The 21650-nt window shown below is 37.0% G+C and overlaps 1 protein-coding gene across 1 annotated transcript in view; it reads left to right on the top strand.

Annotated features, from left to right (window-relative positions):
* Positions 1-21348, top strand: part of CEP128 (centrosomal protein 128) — a 365357-nt gene extending 344009 nt beyond the window's left edge. The window contains exons 22-24 of the mRNA XM_019646219.1: positions 957-1070; positions 12905-13013; positions 19610-21348. Coding sequence (XP_019501764.1) covers positions 957-1070; positions 12905-13013; positions 19610-19737 — 351 coding nt within the window. The 3' untranslated portion in view covers positions 19738-21348. The remainder of the gene's footprint in view (positions 1-956; positions 1071-12904; positions 13014-19609) is intronic.
* The last annotated feature ends 302 nt before the right edge of the window (positions 21349-21650 follow it).

Here is a 21650-nt window from a genome sequence, read left to right as displayed (position 1 = left end):
TCACATTTTAACATTATGTGTTTGTTATAGTGGAAAGGAAATAACATTGGCTTCAAGCCCAATCCACCACAAATTGCCTAACCTTGGGTTTGTAGTGTGTGCGTGTGTGTGTGTGTGTGTGTGTGTGTGTGTGTTTTCTTTAAATATAAAAGTGAGAACTTTGCAATTCTAATACTTCTTCTAGCTTGAACATTCAATAAGTTTCTTGGGATTATTTGGGGGAACTAAATCCCATAGATGGTTTTTTTTTTCATACAAAAATCAGTTGCCCTCATTTTATTCTAATTTCTCTCTAATTCATAATGGAAATGGCTAAATAAATGGCTACAGTGACTGTTTGCTATGTTCCATCCTCTCCCCACCCCCACCCCCACCCCCCTATGAAGGAAAAGTAGAAAGGAAGAAAGAGAGGGAGGAAGGAAGAAAGGAAGGAGGGAAGGAAGGAAGGAAGGAAGGAAGGAAGACTGGCTCTGGAAATTATATACTTAAGCTTTAAAATTTATGTGATATAATAGTTAAAAAGCAGAATGTTATTTAAGAATCAGTGAAGAAAAGGTGCTCTAGTTGTAAAAGTAATATTCCTTTTTTTTTTTTTTAACCAAGAGACTATTTTGATGCCAAATACTACTACAAGGGACAGTATACAAATCCAAAACTTGTATGATGTCTTTAATTACCATCTTTGGACCTTTTTCCCTTCAACTAAAGGGTGTCAATCATCTCAGAATGGCATAGGGACTCGTTGCAAAAAGAATGTAGATAACCAATATGGGACCCTATGTTATTTTCATGGTAGCATTCAAAGTGACTGTTTTCTTCTATATCATTAGGGACTTATGAGTCCTCTAAATATCTCTCCAAACTCCTGTAATATTATCTACATAATACTTTCTTATTCTAATTTAAAGTACTGATATTTTTTCATCGACAGTTTAGACACTTTGTTGTTTTTCCAGGATTCCCACAGTTTATCCGAGAGAATTGATGAGAGATCTTCCAAATACAGAGCTTACAGAGAACCTCTTCAGCAGTGCCAAGATGACCCCAAGTACCGAATCAAAAGCTTCAAGGTAATGTCCTTTATATACATGTTCAGTCTTTGAGCATTATTCATGTTTATGGCTACAGCCTTCTAAGCAACTCCTGCAGGGTTCGCGTAAGGGTACTTGTGAACAAAAAGATATTCTCTGATATATGAGATAGATTTCCAATTTTGTGGGAGAAGAAAATAAAAATCCAAAGATAGTACCTATAACTGTTTACCTGGGAACTAATCTTTAAGTTTATGTCATTGTTGCTTAGTATTGTTGTTTGTCCATGGGAATTGATGATGATGAAGAAATCCTGAGCTGGGAAACCCCTGGTCTCTTGGTTGGCTAAAGACTTACTGCGGATGACTGCCTCCCTCTATGCGTGAGTCCAGCTACTCTCAGTGCTGAAGTCCCCAGTAGATCAAGTAACATATAGAACTTTGTAAACCATAGTCTTGGCATTTATAGTCATTCTTTTCCTGCGGATATGAACCCGATACTACTACTTCAGTTTATGGTTCATTATGGTGGAACCAACACAGGACACTGGGAAGATTTGACCCTTTTGACACAAAGCCCACTATTCCCTCGTCTCCCCAAGATGCACGTGGATGTGGATGACTTAAACACCATTGCACCCTGAGCAGTTATTAGCCTAGAGCAGGGTTTTGCCAGCCTTGTCATTCCTAACAGTTGGGCCAGGGAATTCCTGGTTGTTGAGATGGTCCTATGCATTGGAGGCTACTTCACAGCATCCCTAGAGTCTATTCACTACATGCCAGAAGCTTCCCCAACCCAAGTTGTCTCCAGACACTGCCAAGCATCCCCTTGAGGGCACAATTGAACCCCATTGAGAACACTGACCTAGAGAGACTCCGTCTGTATTCGAATGTACACTCTAAGTCAATTTAGGAAAAATAAAAAAAGCTAAAGGCTCTTCTGGCTTTTCGATATGCTTACAAACTTCAATATGTGTGAATATTCATTACACTGTGTATGTTCACTTATTACAGCCAAACATAATTATTTCTAAGAAGCTTCTCCCTCCTCTGAATGTGATTGGATAGAATGCTCAGTGGATATAAAGACCATGTTCATTTCTGGAAGTCCTCACTAGTGTGCTTAAAATGAGCACTCCACTTCCCCCATCGAAACAAAACTCAACACAGTTACGCCATGCTATTAATAACCTTATTGTGAAGAGGGCATCCTGTGACTTTGTGCCTTTTCCCCTTTGTTTTTTATAGGTTGATATGGATTGTAGTAGGGACCTTGTTGTTTGTATAGCAAAGTTTAAGTTCGCTTATCATCATCTTCCCTTTTCCCATCAGGTCTATATACTCACGTGTTTCTCCACCACTCACAGGGTGCTGCTGACCTTAAACAGAAATACAAGGTTTACACAACAATAGTTAATAATAATAGCTACTCAATATGGAGCCAATCACATGAAATTGCTCTTTTTGTAGGCGGCGCATGCTTCATATTCATTCATTACCTCACTTAACCTGCACAGTAACCCTGTCAGGTTGGCACCCTTATTTTTCCTCTTTTACCATTCAAGAAAGCAGAGTTATAGAGCAATTAAATGATTGTATCAGGATTAAAACCTAAATCTGTCTGGCTTCAGTCATCTAGGTCCTTGACCGCTAGGCTATTACAGTGTAAATTTGGACTTTTACACCTTAATTTTTCTAGCAGTCGCCAAATGTAGGACTATATTTTTAATATGTATAAGTCAGTTGTTTCCAAAAATACATAAACACATTACATGCCTCTTAGTACAACAGAGGTCTAGATGCAAATGAAACATTTAAAACATCATTTCCCAATGCAGTTAGATTTGATATTACGTGAATCGGTGCTATCAGGTAACACCCAAATTGATATAAATCAGTGCAATTTCCATAACAGCATATGGCAAAGCTATGAATGTTTAACATGTTCAGCAAGTAATCTCATTGGAGTCCTCTTTAAAATTACATTTGCAGCTGAAGAGGAAATCAGGCCTGGCCTGTAAGTAAGGCCAATACTTAGCAACATGAGAAAGAAGTTTTGCAAATACACAGTGCAAGTATAGGAAAGGGCCATGACACATTTTATGATGACACGTTCCACATCAATACCATTTAAGCATTTAAAAATATTGATCCATTTCAGTGATGCATATGTAGACTGTCACTATGTGTGACATGTCTGGCCTGAAATAATGCAGGGATCTAACACAAAACTCATGAGCATACCACATTCTCTATAGTCATTAGAGAGGAAAATGTGGGAGCACATTTTTGCCAATTGTAGATACCAATGATCATTTATTTCTATGCTTTTTATGAGAATTATTTATTTGAAAAGACTGACAGGGGAGGCAGCTTCAAAGCAAGCATGAGTTCAGATGGGCAGGGAGAATGCTGTTGATCGTGTCTTGCTTCATGGACCATCAGAAGAGCTACCTCCGGTTGATCATTGATACCCTGAAGAAAATGCTTCAAGTAAGAGGCATTGGGACTCTTTCTATCAACACAGAAGCTGCCCCACTTTCCGAAGACGTTATTTCAACAGCTCTTTACTTCCCACATGTTTCTCCAGGACAGGATTCACAGAAGAGGCACAAGACAGGGACTTGAGTTCATCAGTTCCACTGAAAACTGTGGTCTAGGAAATCGGTTATGTAGGATTTAGTTTAATTCAACAATCATACACTGTGCAGCTACCATATTGCAAAGCACTGTACTACCTGTTAGAGGCAAGGATACGGGACTTCTACAGATGCCGAAGGCATGGTCTTCTAGGAGGAAATAGTTATCAATTTGTCTTAATCCTTATGGATTAGAGCAGGATCAGCAAACTACCACCTAAGGGCCAATTCTTGCCTGCCAACTGCTTTTGTAAATAAAGTTGTATTGGAATATAGCTACACTCCTTTCTTCCCATCTTGTCTATGGCTGCTTTCATTCTCAACAGTAGAATTGAGTAGTTGCAACAGAAACTGTATGGCTCAAAAAGCCTAATATATCTACTCTCTGGCCCTCTACAGACAATGTTTGCCAACCCCTGGTCTACAGAATGGAGAAATTACCCATCTAGTCTTTTTCTCCTTTGCTCATAGGTAAAATATTTCCTCTTCGTTATTTACCAATCAAATAAATACTGCCCAAGCTCTTTGGAAAGTCTTAATGCTTATCCGTTCATTCAACAAATATTCATTGAGTGTCAGCTATGTGCCAGGAACTTACTAGATGCATGGGACTCACGTCACTGAACAAAATAAAGATTCCCCTGCCTTTTTGGAACTTCCATGCTAATTGTGGGATATTCATGTTTGCTGTTGGTGTTTTAATATAACCCTCAGCAAGCCTTTATTGAGTTTCTACTGTACACGGGCACTCTGCTAGGGGCTCAAGAGAATAACAAGCAACATCATTACTGGTCCTTAGGAATTCAAAGCCTCCACACAAACAACTGTAGTGCAAACAGGAAAGGGCAGAGTGCTATTAGAGAGGCCTCAACAGACTGCAGTGGTGTTTCAGAGAAGAGAAAGATGCCCCAAAGCCTTTTGAAAAGAGCTGTGGTGACAAGGTACAGGGAAGTGTCGTAGCCACATGTCTCTGGAAGACCCGCTGTGAGCATTAGAGCTGTGGAACCCCGACTGTATTACTGTTGACAGACAGATCACTGTTGGAATAGCAGAACTGTGTTGGCAACCGGCTTCTCTCATGTTGCTGATGTAGGAAGGCAGTGAGACATCCAGCATGGCCACTGCGCTGGTGGCGGGGAGGGTTAGCAGCAAGGGTACCACCCAGCCCAGAGCCTTCTCCTGCTGTTGGCTCCCATGGCAGTCCCCAGACCAAAAATGATCAGATTTCTAGAAACCTGTCGGGGTTTTCAGCAGGACCAACATCCACGATTGCCGAGAGCATAATGTAACATTGTACTAAGCGGACCGAGTTCACTGAACAAAGTCTGATCTATGAGTTTATATTTAGAAGTCAATTCAAAGCTGAATCTGATGCAACATGCTCTCTGTCTCTGTGTAGACTGCAGAAGCATTGCAAGGCCTCTTTCATCAGGCCTAATTGGGTTTCTAAAGGGACAGTCTTCCTCGCTGTCCCAGCTGTTTCAGATAGAACAGAATGTTCGAAAGTCAGCCAATAGCATAGCATTACTAATCCAAATTCACAGAGGAGCATGGTTTTCTCCGGGAAACCCCTATTTGCTACCTGCACTTTTTTCTCTCTACCCATACTAAATATGTGGTTTTAATGAGCCATGGATTTTTTAGTAAAATCACAGAAGACATGTTTTGTTTCCATCCTTCCTCCTCCTGAAAGGAAAAATCATCATTTTTTATTTCTAGTCGAAGAGTTCATGTGTAACTTTTTTTTTTTAAGAAGCAGATGTTTTACAGCATAAGATGAGGTGGGTGAGGAAGTGTTGATAATGTCTTTCAGCACAGTTTATGAAAGCAGAGTGTGCCAAAGCCCTTTGTCATAGTTGTTCAAGGTAAACATGAATATGGTATTGAATATGTGCTTTTCTCCTGGAAGCTGTTTCTCCCTCCTTGAATCTCTTCATGGTTTGTTTATACTTTGCTCATAGCAATTAATGGTTGTTAGACGTTCTCTCTTAGGTCAGCTATTTCTGTAGGTACCTTAAATCTTTTACAGTAGTAGCTTCTAAAGCATGCTATGCATAACTCCTGATGCAAGTCAAAATTATAGGTGATTTTATTTAATGACTATTAAAATGTAGCACTAGTGCATTATTTAGGTAATTTTACAAACACTGCTTGAGAATCGTAGTGGCAACCATGGGGAGGATTTGAGGGAGCTTTAACCTCATAATACCCCGAATATCTCATTTATAAGTACCTCTCTCCATGCTTTGATAAGAAATCTTATATAAACTGCTTTGCAAATACAGCTCCAGGCTTCCCCCAACCCAAACCAATTTGCCTCTCCTATATAGCGACTTAGGGTGCAAGGCCAGTCTGTAAATTAACATAAAATAGAAAGTATAACTATGGGTGAATACTGAAATTTGGGGGATGATGTTCTCCTGGATTGTATGGCTTTTGAGGGCAGACACCACCTGTTCATCTTTGGCTCCAGAATGCACCGTATACACATATACATGTTAAACTGGCGAGTAAATGGTTTTTTTCCTAGCTTCAGCCTTTCTGGAATTCTAACAAAAATTTAATTGCTATTTTTCAGTAACGCTTAGATGACACATATGAAAACGTGTAGGCAACCAAATCATGCAGAAATCTGAAGTGATTTTTATTCCTTTGAAGTAATCACGACTAACTTGCCAGCCATAATATTTAACCAGTTGATTTCATCTTGATTTTTCAAAAGTTAAACAAAAGGTTGCCAAATGAATTGGGATTTTTCTTTGTTATAAAATCTGAAAATAGCAATGGATCAAAAGTGCTTATTTAGGAATTAATTTTTTAAGCTGCTTGAGCCTTACTCTGCCAAACGCAGTTCCCTTAACAAGCCACATACTTTCACCCTTCCTGATAATTTACTCAACAAGAGCATTAAGAAAGGAAAGATTGTGAAGAAATTCATCTATAAAAATTCCATTTTTAAGCATCTCAAATTCAAAATTCTAGATACTAAAACATAAGGAATACCAAGTAAACATCTTATTAGTTTTTTTAAACATGTTATAACATACCCAAACAATCTTTATTTTCTTTCAAATAGTCCCTTTAAGAGAATAAACATTGGGCCAGCCGAGTGGCTCGATGGTTAAGAACTGGCTTGGGACGCCAGAGTCCCCAGGTTCGGATCCCACATATGAGGACCAGTGACACTGCCCTCTACAGCTAAGATGCTGAACAATAGCTCAACCTGGAGGTGGGCTGCCATGAGGCGACGGCGTAGGCTGCAGCCCCTGTGGCAGTGGGTTGCCACGGGCTACTGTATGTAGCCAGCAGCCAGCGTGAGCGGCCAGCAGCCACAGTGAGTGGCCGTCCAGAAGCCAGTGACTGATCTGCCTCACCCGGGAAGAGTGCAATGATGGTGCCAACTTGGGCCAGTGAAGCAACGTCCTCCACAACTAGATTGAAGAACAAAAGGATAGCAACTTGTCTGTTCCCCTTCCCCCAATTCCCCAGCACTGTTCCCATTTCCCCAATTCCTTAATAAAAATCTTAAAAAAAAAAAAAAGAATAAACATTAAGTCCAATGAGGTACCATCATTAAAACATCTTTGCCTTGTTTCTTAAATCAGTGGCACATTCTTTTGAGTCTCTGTGTATAAGGCAAATTTGTATCCACTGCGAATAGATTTGGGTCCTGAAAATGGATTAAAGTCATACAGAGCCAAGTCTAAAGGAGGCAAAAAAAAAAAATGAGTGGGATCTTTTTCATTAGTTAGTTGCTAGGAATGTTAAATTTCATGCAATCAAGTATCAGTTGGATAAAGGTAAATTTACCAAATGGCCTGATCTAGCACAGTATTTTCATGAGTCTGTTCATCTGTGGATGAGCAGTGTGTCTTTGGGTTTATGGTATTGTTAGGTACATTTGGATTTCCTGTGGTGAGGAGTGTTTGCCTACTTATAAGTACTGGTTTTTTAGTGGTTCTGTTCAGGTAGATAAGAGTCATAAAATGTTAGTGCTGAGAGGATGTAGAGATGATCTGGTCGAGCATCTTCATTTTTTTACATTCAGAATCTGAGACTCTGATAGTGGAGGTCTCTCTCCCATCTGCCACCATAGCAAATTTTCACTTCTGCACTTTGGTCAAGAAATGATCATATATGACCATTTTTGAGTTTCTTAATGCAAATGCACTGTGCTAAATTTTGGTTAGTAGGATAGGTAGATAGGAAGCTAGAGAGACAGAATGAAAGCCTCTTCCTCATGGATGTTAAAAGCTAAAATAGTAGCCATGCTGAATGAGATATGGAGGGCAGCCTGTAAGTAAACTTATCTGCCCAGATTTCTCCTTCAAATAGTATGAAAAGTTACTGAGGAAGAGGTGAAGCTTTTCTAAGCACTGATGGAGAATTGGGAATTAAGAGCAGGGACGAGATGGAGGGACAGGACATTGTTAGTGCAGAGACAGACTCTGGAAAACATTTCTGCCGCAGATTCAGAAACACATAAGTGTTTTTTCCTTCTCTCCAGGGGAAGGGTTGGATAAATTAAAATTAAATGTATCATTTGTCTTATAAACTTTGAACTTATAATATTCCTGAGAGAAAAATACTTGGTGGGCGTCATTAAATATTAATCATTAGAGATCAGTTTAGCAAAGACATTTTAGTCAGGTTGGAACAGCTTTTAAGAAACCAATTACAATGTGGGTTATGAAAGAGAAGTGGAAGAAACCCAGGGAAAATATTAGAAAATGCAAGTCCCTTCACCCAGTGGAATTTTTGCAGGGAATTCTGGCTAACTAGCTTGTTGAGGCTTAAGACAGCAATAAAAATAGGCCTGTGTGCTAAGGCTATAAGAATTGGTAAAAAAGCAAAAGCTAGGATTACTAGAATTGCAAATAATCTTTCTTTTTAACAAATGCTTTTTAATATTTAAGTATTTGATTAAAAGATAGTAGAAATTGTTTTTTTTTTAAAGTTCATCTTATGGTCACCTTGCAAAATGTACTTATATAGAAATTGCACAAATTAAATATCAATATATAACTGGAGGACATGAAGGTATTGTTTATTCATCTTCTAGTATGTTGATCATTCAAAGGATTGTGAAATATCTTTCTTTTAGGGTGTTCCTTTAGAGTTCATTTTATTAGTTACATTTCAGGGTAATACGGGGAATTATTACAGTCTTTTGAAGACTTATAAAATGTTGGAACTTAAAGACACATCAGAGTTAAGCCTCCTCATTTTTTGTATGTGAAGAAAAAGAAATGTGAGTGGTTGAATAAGTCAACAGTTTTAAAGGGAAGAGATAACACTCCTAAATTTTATGCACCTATTAACAGTGTGTCAAAATATGTGAAGCACAAACTGGGAGAACAGTAAGGAAAAAATAAACAAATCCATGATTATAGTTGGGATTTCAACATTCCCCTTTCACTAATTGATAAAACAGTAAGCAGAAAATCAGTAAAGATATAGAAGAATTAACACTGCCAGCCAACTAGACATGACGTTTATAGAATACTCCACCCAACAACAGTTGATTATACACATCAAACATTCTCCAAAATAGACTACATTCTGGGCGATAAAACAAATCTCAATAAATTTAAGATGATTGAAATTATACAAAATATGTTGTCTAACCACAATGGAATGAAACTAGAAATCAATAACAGAAAAATATCTGGAAAATTCTCAAATATTTAGAAACTAAATAACATACTCTTAAATATCCCAGGGGTGGGTCAAGGCAGAACTCAAAAGGAAAATCAGAAAATACTTTAACTCTATGCAAATAAAAGTGCAATTTGACAAAATTTGTTCAATTCAGATAAACAGTGCTCAGAGGGAAATTTGTAACATTAAGTGTGTATATTACAAAAGAAGAAAAGCCTCCAATAGATAGTCCAGGTTTCCAACTTAAGAAACTAGCAGATGAAGAGTAAATCAAACATAAATTAAGAAAAAGTAAGGAAATAATAAAGAGCGGAGATCAGTGAAGTAGAAAGCAGAAGAACAGGGAAATACATGAAACCAAAACCAGGATTTATGAAAAGATCAATAAAATGTAAAAGTTTCTTCTGATTGATTAGGAAAAGGAGAAGATACAAATTACCAGTATTAGAGATGAAAGGGGGATATTACTAGAACTTCTATAGAAATTTAAAGGATAATTAGGAAATATTATGAACAATTCTGCCAGTAAATTTGATAACTTAGATGAAACGAATGTAAATAAACAGCCTTAAAATGTGTCACCCAATAATTCTAGGAATCTGTTAATAAATTTAAAATATGGACAAAGCTTTATGCACCAATAATGTTTATCAAATGATTATTTATAATAGAAAAAAACTGAAATCAACCTTAAATTTCCAACAATAGGCGATTAGTAACATAAACTATGGTTACCCATACTGATGATAATGATAGAGAAAATTCCCATATATAATGTTACATGAAAAAACTAGAAAACAAAATTGTCAACAAATGGTGATCTCAATATAAAAAGATATTACAAATGAGCAATGGAAAAAAGTTTACCCTTAAATTAGGTTAATAAGTTTATTTTTAATTTGTTGGATTATTTGTTTCCTCCTTAATTTTTTATGTATTTTCCAAATTGCTAAGAATGAAATATGTCAGTGCTATATTTTAACCATTGTGTGCCAAGAAGCTTGTTTTATAATTAAAAATATAAATGATTAGTTTTCTGTGAACAGAAAAGATATAGCTTATGCTTTAATGCCAGTTGATTTTGATTTAGAAATTGAAAACCATGCCTTTTGGTAAGAATGAATACGATCTGAATATCTTTGTGTACTTGATCATTCCTCTGATGGCACATTTTGAGGCTGTATTCGTACCATCTGTTTCATTCAGCAAGATGCCCAAACCTACAGCTCTACTTCTGTCCTCTCACTGTCTTTCTCAGTTCAGGTGTCAGTGGGCAAAAATGTAAGTGTGTTTGCTGGCCCTTAATTTTTCCTTTCTCTTATTGGCTCATAATCATCAAAGCATCTTTTAGCGGGAAACCATTTCTTATGCTTTCTTCTGTCGTGCTTTATATAAAAACCATGATTAAATGAAGATTTCCAGCATTGGGTGAGAACATAATGTCTTTTCCATTTGTACATCTTGCAACTCCCCCCAAGCCTGTAGGATTTCCCATCTAAACTATCATAGCCAGTTCCGTGGCCCTGCCTCTGACTGCCCCACATCAGCTCATGCTCAAGTAGCTGTTGAAATACACTTGGGACACAATATAAATCCTTTTCCTTTCCAAAAATCCTATGGTGAATGACTTCCAGTTTCTTATGAAACCCCTCCCCATAATTAACGAAAACTATAAATCACTTCTTAAAACCCTCAGGGCCTTCACCTTAAACAGACGAACTCCCTTTTGGTACTGAAGTCTAACGCTCTTGAACCATCGAAGAATTATGTCCATGCTTTTAGCTCAGAGTAAGTGGGCCTTTTACAAGTGTATATAACATGTTCTTTTTGGCCTTTCTTTTGCATTTGCATAATATATATGTGACAAAAATAAAATATAAACTTGGAACTTAGTACAGAGACTAACAACAAATTCATCGAATCATCATGTTACATGAAGTCCTACTGCATGTGGGAGCCATGTTTTGAAGAAACTGTTTGGGCTCCCGAACCCCCAGTTGTGCCTTCTAGAATCTTTGGCAACATTCTTGATCTCTTCCTCTCCCTTGACCCCACAGTTATCCTCAATTATAGTCTTTTAGCTGGTATTTCCACTTAACACTTGTGCTGCTCCAGTCTGTTCTCCACAGAGACCAGAGTAATCTTTGAGAAATATAAATCATACCATCATTTCTCTCCTTAAGATCCTTGATTGCCTCCTGATGTACTTAAGAACAAAAAAATCCGAAATCTAAACCCCACCTGTGATTCTCATTGTAGCCACTTCCGCCAGGCTCAGTGTTCCTAAGCCATGGGGCCTTCCTTCAGTTCTTCAAACACACCAAACTCTTTCTTACCTCAGCACCTTTGCAAGAGTCCGGAACATCATTCCTTGACCACTCTCTCCTGCTCCCCCTTATCTCCAACTTTCCCACCCTCTACTCATAAGTTTTTGCCTGGCTAATTCATTGATTTTTACTCAGCATTCAAATATTGCTTTAAATGGCACCTCCCAGAGGGGCCTTCTCTGGACCACAGATCTAAATTTAGTTCTTCCTATTATTTCCTGGTCTTCTTATAGCACTCACCATAGTCTTTCATTACATTATGATTTGTGTACTTTGCTTAATGCCTTTCTCTTCCTGCACACCTGAAGATTTCATGACCATATACCTCAATGTTTTTTTTCCTTTAACCAGCACATAGTAGGTGCCCCAAAAGTATTGTTGAATGAATGAGTGAAAGGATAAACGAATTGTGTAAATAATGAGAAAACAGTCAAGAGAAAAAGAATTGTAACTTCACTCTCTTAGAAAAGTATATTAAAGCATCTATTTTTAATCTAATTAGTAAAGTTGTTTGAAGTTATAATTTCCATTTTCAGCCAACATTAGGGGGAAAGAACACATCCACATAGTCCATGAGGAGAGGGACCTTTTCTGTGTTCATTTTTGTTTATGTAGTAAATATGCATTGCAAGAATAAGAGGGTTAGTATAATCATTACGAAAAGCAATTTGGCTAAAAGTATTTAAAAACATCACATTATTTTTATTAACCCAGATTTCCACCTAAGAAGTTGTCATAAGGAATAGTCCTAAATGTGGAAAAGGTTATATATTTTAAGATATTTCTCACAGTGTTATTTATAGGAGTAAAACATTAGAAACCACCAAAATGCTCAGTAAAGCATGCTATGCTAGCTAAGTATAGTGTATTCACTAGATAGTATATGAGTAACACATGAGCTAAGGGTTAGGATAATAAAATGACTTCAACAATGTTTGTAGTATTAATGTAAATAAATGAAAAACACAAGGTTTTATAACATTTACAAATCCTACCCACAGGTAAAAAAGACTGGAAAGAAATATGTCATGCTATTATAGCTATGGGTGACTTCCTTCTCTTTCTTGTTTCGTATTTTTTTTAACATGCACAGATTTTACTTTTTAATAAAGGGTTGTAATTATATGAAATTATGGTATAACATAACTTGTATGTCGAGGTTCAGTTTCACCTTCAGTGCATTTAAGTGAATTCCAATTCTTACCTTTTGTTATCAGTGAACTGAAATGCTGTGCTGTCTTTTTTAGGGTGATAAAACCTTTGCCGAAAGTTCCCATGCTCACGGGTTAGATCACTCATCCTCTTGGCAGGATCACAGTCGCTTCCTGTCTAGTCCGCGATTTTCACACTATAACTGTAAGTAATGAAGTTCTGTACCAGTTTTAAAACTGGATTTGAGAAAATGCAACTCATGGAAAGAGTCAAATGTAAGGCCAGTACATGATAATATTCATGTTATGAGTCTGGAAAATTTTTCATTATGAATCATACAAATAATGCCACCCAAATACATTTACAATATCACCCAATTGACTAAAAATATATATGGGATTCCTCCTTTATAGGCCTTAGCCTTATCGTAAAAACTTAAAATGAATCACCCAAAGTAAGAATCGTAACTAAGCAAATTTTTATGTGTGTGGAGCTCACTGGTAATTGTGGATGTTTGGGTAAAGGACATTAGATGGTATTATAATACAACTCAAATAATCAAAAAGTAGAAAATTTTTGCATTGAACTATTCAGAAATATATAATCTTGTGCAAAGAATAAGGATATTAATATGACTACAGGCTAGCTTTCATCCTGTGAATACACTAAATATTGATAAAACATCATTCACATCAACAAGGTGTAGCCTGTTGATCCAGGACACTATCTACTTCCATCTACCCCTTCCCTACTATACATAATTCTTCAAGTTTCAGCTTGTATGTTATGTCCTTAAAGAAGTCTTCCAAACTTGCAGTTTTAAGTATGGCTTCTGTTATGAGTGCCTACAATGTGTTACAATTTTTCTTTAAAACACTTCTCAGAATAATTCTGGAGTCATTTGTTGTTTGAGTGACTTTTTTTCACTAATTCTTTTCATCAAAGAGTGACCTCCATGATGATAGGAGCGGTGTCTGTTTTATTCACCACTGTCTCCTCAGCATCCTACATACTCTTTGGCACGTAGTGAATACTCAGTTAATATTAGATAAATGAGTCATATAAGTTGTTTCTTTTAAGTCCACTTTATCCAAGCCTTTGGGACTCAAACATTATTTAATGAATTCTTATTCAGATAACCATTTAGGACTTTGGTTTACCATGGGCATAGAGTTTGTACATTAAATCTCATATTTTTAAAAAAAATCTTGGTTGCTGTAAAATAAAGTACCAAATAAATCGCAAGGAAGTAGGTCAAATCCAAAAGTGATAACTCTCATTTTCACTGAGTTATCTTTATGGATTCATTGGATAAATATTTATCAGTTTCTGATAATATTTTGGTTTTCATTATATCATGATTACTTTATTCCAAAAGTTAAACATTTTCTCTTTCCTGACTTACCCATTTAACCTAGTAATTTTATGTATCTGCATAAACCCTCTGCTATTCTAATCTGGCAGCCATCCTTCAATATGCATCATATCTCAAGCTGGTTATGGTACCTCAGAATCTGATACACACGTAGGTCACATTTTTTATTTTTCATATTACGCAATGGAAAATTTTCCTCAGGTCTGTTTGATGTCTATAAACATGGAGGAGGAGGGTAAGGACAAAGCACCATTAACTATCATAGTATCCTATCCATTCGGCATTCACGAGCCTGGAGATGAACAGCACCATGACATGAGCACGGAGGTCCTTGCTCTGCTGCTGCTGAATTTTGCCAGTATGACTTTCATGAGGCTCCCCAGAAAGGCACCTAGAAGGAAGTAGTTAGTTAGAAGACATTAAGGGGGAAACATCAAGACTTTTAGACTTTTATTTAATATTATGACAGGCAGTGAAGAAACTGTGTTCAGCTTTCTACTTAGTAGCATTTCGTGACTAGCGATGGTCGTCCTCTAAGATACATTCTTCACAGGCAACCATATGTTTCTATATAAATGACCTGGCTGAAAAGGAAATAAATAAGAATAGGAATAAATATTACTGAGAACATAATTTGGGTAAAAAATAGTTATTGTCTATATTGTAAAATCTCACTGAAAAACATTAGCTTAAACAATGAACCCTTTTATTAATTTAACTTAGTGATAAATTATTTAATTAATTTATTTGTAGCCTTATGTTTTACTATTCTTTTTGACAAGTTTGTTTTATGATTTTCCCCCCATACCTTTTCATACTGTTTTCAAGGATACTTTTAAAAATTTAATCATAGGTACCTTATTGTTAATCATATTAAGTGATTGAATGAAATGTATTTCTAGAAGTTCTATTTATTATTATTTGCTTTTCTGATGACCCTTGAAATTTCAGTATCTTTTTCATAATGTGGTATTTTAGAAGTGGATTAGGATCACCCTGAATATGTCTCCATTTTCATAGCACAAAACGATTTCAGCTTAGTTATTGAAATTGTTCTGTAATTTTTCTTTAACCTCCTTTTAAACCTCCAAAATTACAAAGGAGAGATGTCAATGCCAACACAGAGAAAAACAGCCTACAGTAAATTGATAATATAGGGAACAGGAGATGTCTTTTAAAATATCATTAATGCCTTCAAAGACATGAGAGAAAATATCACATCCGTTAAAAATAAAAGCAAAATGCTATGAAAAAGGAACAGGATAAAGGGGCTCAGAAATTTAAAATATGATAAACGAGAAAATAACAAAGAAACAAGAAAAAGGAAAATAGTGGGACGATAGGAGAGAAAAGATAGATGTTTATAAAATCAGTTCAAGAGAGACAATACATGATCAGTGAGAGTATTGAGATGAGAGAACAAAGAAAACAGAACAAAAGCCAGGAGTGGGCAGATTAAAAGGGGCCCACCCAACAGGTAAGTACCTGTTGCACTGCTGTCATCCTGAGATGTTTCTTCACCCTTTTCCTGTGTGGATGCCCATGTTTCTCAAACCCTAGGCCTTTCTTTGCTTGTTTTAGTCCTTTCTTTTGTGGGGAGCACATCAGAGAAAATGAGTAAATGTTTTCAGTCTTTGTATTATTGAAAATAGACTTGTTCCACGCATACTTAACTGAAACTTTGGCTGGCTATAAAATTCAAGGTTGAAAATTAGTCTTTCTGAAGTCGTTGTGCAATTGTCTTCCAGAATCCAATGTTGCTGTTGAAAATCTCATGTCTTTTTTGTTTTGACTCCCACTCCAGTGAAGTGATCTCCACCATCACTAACTCCCCACTCTCAGCCCAGGGAACTTTTAGGGTCTTCTCTTTTACCACAGTGAGTCTTGTGACGATATCCCTCACTGTGGGTTGTGTTTTATTCACTTTTCTAGCTACTTGCTGGGTGGACCCTTTTAATCTGGACACTCATGGTCTTCAGTTCTCTCTTACTGAAGGAAGAAAGGAAAGATTCCATCAGGAAAGTCTTTAGGAAATAAATTTTAAAAAACTGGCATATTATTTGATTCATTTGCACACTTAGAAAAAAAAACTACTAAAAGAAATATGGCATAACTAATGGAGCTATTAGTCACTATTAAGGATGGTCATAGAGAAAGAGCAAATGAAAAAAAAAATAAAAACATGGGTCAATTAATAACTCCAAAGGAAAAAATGAGCAAGAGAAGACACATTTTCATAGTATACCTATTAGGTTTGTGTGAGCCATATTTACACAGTCATAATAATGTAAATACTCACTGTTGACATAGCCAGAGGTTCAGATGTGACTACATAGGGAGGATGGGGTGAGGGGAAATGGATGGGTGTGGATGAGTCTAAAAATGATAAATCAGAAAATAGCAATATAAGCTTCTTTTATTTAGAAAAATTGAAGTAAATACAGAAAATAAACCTAAAAGAGTTGATTGTGGTTGGCCCTGGGGAGTAGGATTGTGGGATTGGAGGGATGGAGCAAGACACTGCCGTCTTTCTATGTAGCCCTTTGGTGCTATGTGATATGTATATGTACACTTTGGCTAAAAAGGAATCTTATAAAAATAAAATGTTACTAAGAAAACCCCAGCTTTTATGTCTGACTAGCAAGTGTTCGATCTTCTTGCTGACTTCCGAATGGAACGTGGAAGCAGCTAAGGTTGGAGTTGAGAGTAGTTTAGACCTGTATGGAGACGTGAGGAGTAAGTAGCTATCAGTGCTGAGGCCGACATGGGTTTATGAGCCCACAGAACAGGCTCCTTCTTACTCGAGTTGGGATTTGTACTGGGTGAGGCCCTTTTGTCTGTCCTGTGGGCGCTAAGGCATTCATGCTGCTGACTTAGGTGCCCCGTCAAACTGTGACCAAACTAAAGCGAAGAATCACTGACCATGGAAAAAACAAAGGAAATGGGAAAATACTGCATAATTTGTGGTCTCCGAAATGATCCAGCATTAATGAAAGTTTGTTTTAAGTAGTAATTTATGTCAGCTTTGTGTAGTTCAGGTCAATTCAAGAAAAGGTAGATTCCTTCTGCCAGGAAGAAGGGGAGAAATGTATAAATTGTAAGTTTATATTACCATTGGAAATGGGAACACAGAAATCCATTATTTAGAGCCATGATTACTACCAAATTTATCCTGGCTGGCTAGGAGTTATGGCCCCGATTCAGGACACTCTTTTAGAAGACTTGGATTCCATTACCTTCAGCCTGTAGACAGTGGGGGCTTAGTAAGAGAGACTCATAATGCCAGCTTTTGAAGCTGTCATTTTTACTTTTTATAAGTAGTGACTGACCACTAGTCTCCATGTATAGCTCCTTTTAGGCTAAAGGAACACACTTCAGGACAGGGCCGTCACTCCTGGGGCCAGGACCAGACCAGATCTGAGCGAGGTCTGCAGTAATCTGATGACTTCTCAAAATCTACAGTCCTTTGACATGAAAATGCTTGATGTTTGTGGAGTTGGTATCTCTAAACTAAAATTTAAAAATAAATGCAGATTGCAAATGTTCTGCCATTCTAAAACTATTATAATGTATATTTAAATAAATGGTCCCAAAAAGAAAGGACTGATTTTTCATAAGGAAAAATGTTATCTAAAGATTATGATAGTCATTAGAAGTGAATCTTTCATATTAATTTGACTTGATATTCTTAGAAAAGCAAATCAATGAAAGTTGCTAAAAAGAACGCTATTTCATTTCCTTACCTCAGTTTACATTGCTATAAAAAGACAAGAGAAGTTGAGTATTCTCAATTTGTGTTGTGAGGTAGGATTTTAAGTTCCTCGGATGAAAATAATTTATCCACAGCAAGAATAACACACTTTTTACCCCCATGTTGTTCTTCAGGACCCACCTGGCTAACTTGGAATAGATGCTTCATGTGTAGTCTGTCCTCAAACTTATAGAGTAAAATGCCAAAGATTTATGGCAACAAAAATATTGGGGTGCTGATAAGGAAAAAAAAATGTGGGTTGTTTTGTTGTTGTTGTTTGCAAGGATGTATTTATGCTTTATGCTATGAAAGCACAGTCTTTCTGTCTCTCCATTTTATAGGTTCATTTTATGTGATAGGGATTTTTTTTTCCACTATCTTTTCATTGACCAGTTAGGTGCCAGACATTTTTAAGTAATTGAGTTCTGATTATTGCAATTTGAGAAGGTATTCTCTAGATGCTTACTAGAAAGCAATTAGAAAATTACCCATTGGCTATCTCTTAAAAACCCCAAATGTATATTCAGTTGTCCAAGCAACATTTACTAAGAGGCTATGTGCGAGGCCCTCTGTTTGGCTCTGGGGGATATGGTAGTGAGTAAGACAGAAGAGGTCACCTCGTCTCATGGAGGTAACAGGTGGTATGCAAGGAATCCATTTAAAATGGTGATTGGTAGTGTAAAGGTGACATGATAGAAGGTACCTGGAACAGGACTGCTACTTTAGATCAGTGATCAGGACATGCCTTTCTGAGGGGGTTACAATGGAGCTGAAACCCAAATGGTAAGAAGAACCCCCTGAGTTCAAGTTAAAGGAAGAGAAGATGACGTCCCAGTGGGGCCAAAGTCAGATGTTTGGATTTTATTCTAAGTTCGCTGAGGGGCCATTGGTGGGGTCGGGGGAAGGGAGACATGCAGGAGAGTGATGTAATTCGATTTACCTTTTAGAACGACAATTCTGGTTGTGGTGTGGAGAAGGGGGCGTGCTGAAAACAGGAAAAGCGAAAATGGTGGCTTGGGCTGGGGTGATGGTAATGGAGATGGCGCAAAGCAAAGGAACTCAGGTGAATTTGGAGGCATAACCATCAGAACTTACTCTTGCATTGGAAGGGTGGAGCAGGCAGGACAAAGGAGGGAAGGAACTAAAGTCTGAGAAAGTAGGTGGTTGAGTATATCATTTTCTAAGATGGAGAAAAGTACGGGATTGGCAGACACCGGAGATTAGAAATCAGGTAGGAGGATTTCACATAGGTAGTTGGATATAGGTTTTTGGAGCTCAGAAGAGAGGTAGGAGGTAGTAGAATAGCAGTAAACCTAGGTTTCAAGTCTAGTTTCAGTTTCCTTCTGTGTAACAGAATATTCTGTAAAAAAAAAAAAAGGGGGGAGGCCCTTAAGACAGTGCCATCCTAAATTCTGTGTGTGCTTTGTTATGTACTGACCACGCTCTCATCTTTCACTCTGAGATGCTTCAAATCTGCTCTCCCCAAATTAAATCATATGAATATGGTGTGTTTTTTTAAATATAAGTAAACTGATTAAGTTTATTCCTACATTGCAGGTCTGTTAGGCCATGTAAAACAGAAAACTAGATCAAATACAGTGATTACTTACAATTTTTAAGCCCAGTGGTTATACTCATCTAGGCTTATTTTTCTCTTTTCTTTTACCCTGCCAGCGTTTACCAATGCAACAGTTGCTCCTGGTTCACCTTCAATCAAGGAAGATGCCACAAGTTTACCAATGGAAGGAACAAGTCCATTATCGAAAAAGGAGGCATATGAAAGCAAAAAGAGCAAAATATAATTACTGAGTTAATTACATGATGGTTTTACAAATAGTAGCATATGTATCCTTTGTGCAGTTTGGCCCAGATGACCTCGCAGACATACCCGAAGCTTCTGCTCTTCAGCATTGCCAAGCACTGACGAAAATGACAATACAGTTGGTCCTTGCAAATGATAAAAGTTAAACCAATCCAAATAATGTCAGCTGGCGAATGACTTACAGTTAACTTATGGGCAACTCATAGCAGCAGAGAAATGATATTTTTTCACTTTGCATTTTCTTTTTTCAGGTGCAGTCAGTCACATTTATCCATCTAAAGTTTGGATTTATAATTGAGGTCTTTCAAAAATTACTGGCTTAAAAGGAGGAAAATGAGTTCCCCTTAAGGCGGAAATTGCCAGCACTTTAGATTCAGGGAGTGTTTATATACAATTGATTTTTTTTTAAATGCTTTCTCCCTAATAAATTATCATGTGTTATAACATGTCATGGAGTTATGCAGATATAATATTAGACAGTTCACTTTATAAATTCTCAGGATTGTTACAGTCCCCATCTATCTCAGCAGTCTATTATTACATGAAGTATGTTAACATTGCCAATCAGCCACATTTAACAGCAATAAAGAATTTACAAATGATATCTGAATTGTAGAGCCCTGTAAAGAATTCATTGCACAATTTATTTATTTGTCTTTTTGCCAAATATCCCACTGTGATCACTTCAGTCATATCCTGGACCATCTTGGTTTACACTGACCAAAATCAGAGTACCAAACTCCTGAAACTGGCTCTGCAAGAGTTCTCATGTAATTTGGTACTCTCTTTTAGTACTATCTTTTAGGTCTACTTTTAGTACCTCAGCTTTTTTCAACATCCAAGTGTTAAGAACTTTTCCTCTTTACATGCTGATCTATCACTGGCGAAGGAATTGTATTAAATGCTAAATAATGGTCAACATCCAGAGACTAAATCTCCATTGGGTCATGGAAAAATTATGCACAGAAACAAGGACAATAAAGCAATACCTTTCTGATGTGCATTACATTTGGTGTTTGTTGAATTACACTTGCATATTAGACTTCTCCTATTTCATAAAGGTTCTTTCCTTTCCACTCAAGATACGTTCTCCTAACTTACTGTATTTGAATGTGCAGAAGAAATACACTCTTTCCATGGACTGAATACTACAGTTACTGCAGAAGATGAAGGTGCTTGATATCCCAAGATTATAGAATACCACCTGCATAACCCCTGAGAGTACAGGTGTTCGTTTGATCACTTATTCATTCCTAAAATCTTTTACTGAGTTCCTGATATAAGCCAGTCATGGTGCTCAGAAGGCAAAAAGAAGCATAAAACAGGTGTTCATGTTCCAAGGTTTGTTTGGCATTAGGCATTACATGAAAAGGGGCTGATGTGCTCAGGCTTGCTGGAGGAATTCTGGATTGGACACTATTAAACAGGCTTGGTTTGATTTTGTCTAACCTCAGGACTTCAGGCTGTTCATGTGCTAATGAACACCATGAGGTTTTAGTGGAAATGGGCCTTTTGAAGAAGTGGCTCACAATCCTGGCATTCCACGTAACCTATATCACTCTGTAGTAATATTTTGGGTATTAAAAAATTATGTCAGTATTTTCATTGCTCTTTTGACCAACACCATAATATTTTATCTTCTTGGATCTGAATGACTATCTGGGGAAAAAATAAGGGAGGGAATTAACAGGTTTTATTACAGGTTTTATTTAAGTCCTACAGATAAAATGAAATAGCTTTTCCCTACGTAGTAGGAACTTCATGCAGTCTATTCTGTTTATTAGGAACTGATCTAAACCATTATTAGCCCATCTGTGGTCATATAGATATAGATATAGATATCTATATAGATATTTATATATCGATCTCAGACCAGTTAGACCTGAAAGTTTG

The sequence above is a fragment of the Hipposideros armiger genome, unplaced genomic scaffold (assembly GCF_001890085.2).
Source record: "Hipposideros armiger isolate ML-2016 unplaced genomic scaffold, ASM189008v1 scaffold_99, whole genome shotgun sequence".
Taxonomy (NCBI): Eukaryota; Metazoa; Chordata; class Mammalia; order Chiroptera; family Hipposideridae; genus Hipposideros; species Hipposideros armiger.
This window is presented reverse-complemented; position numbering and strand designations above follow the sequence as displayed.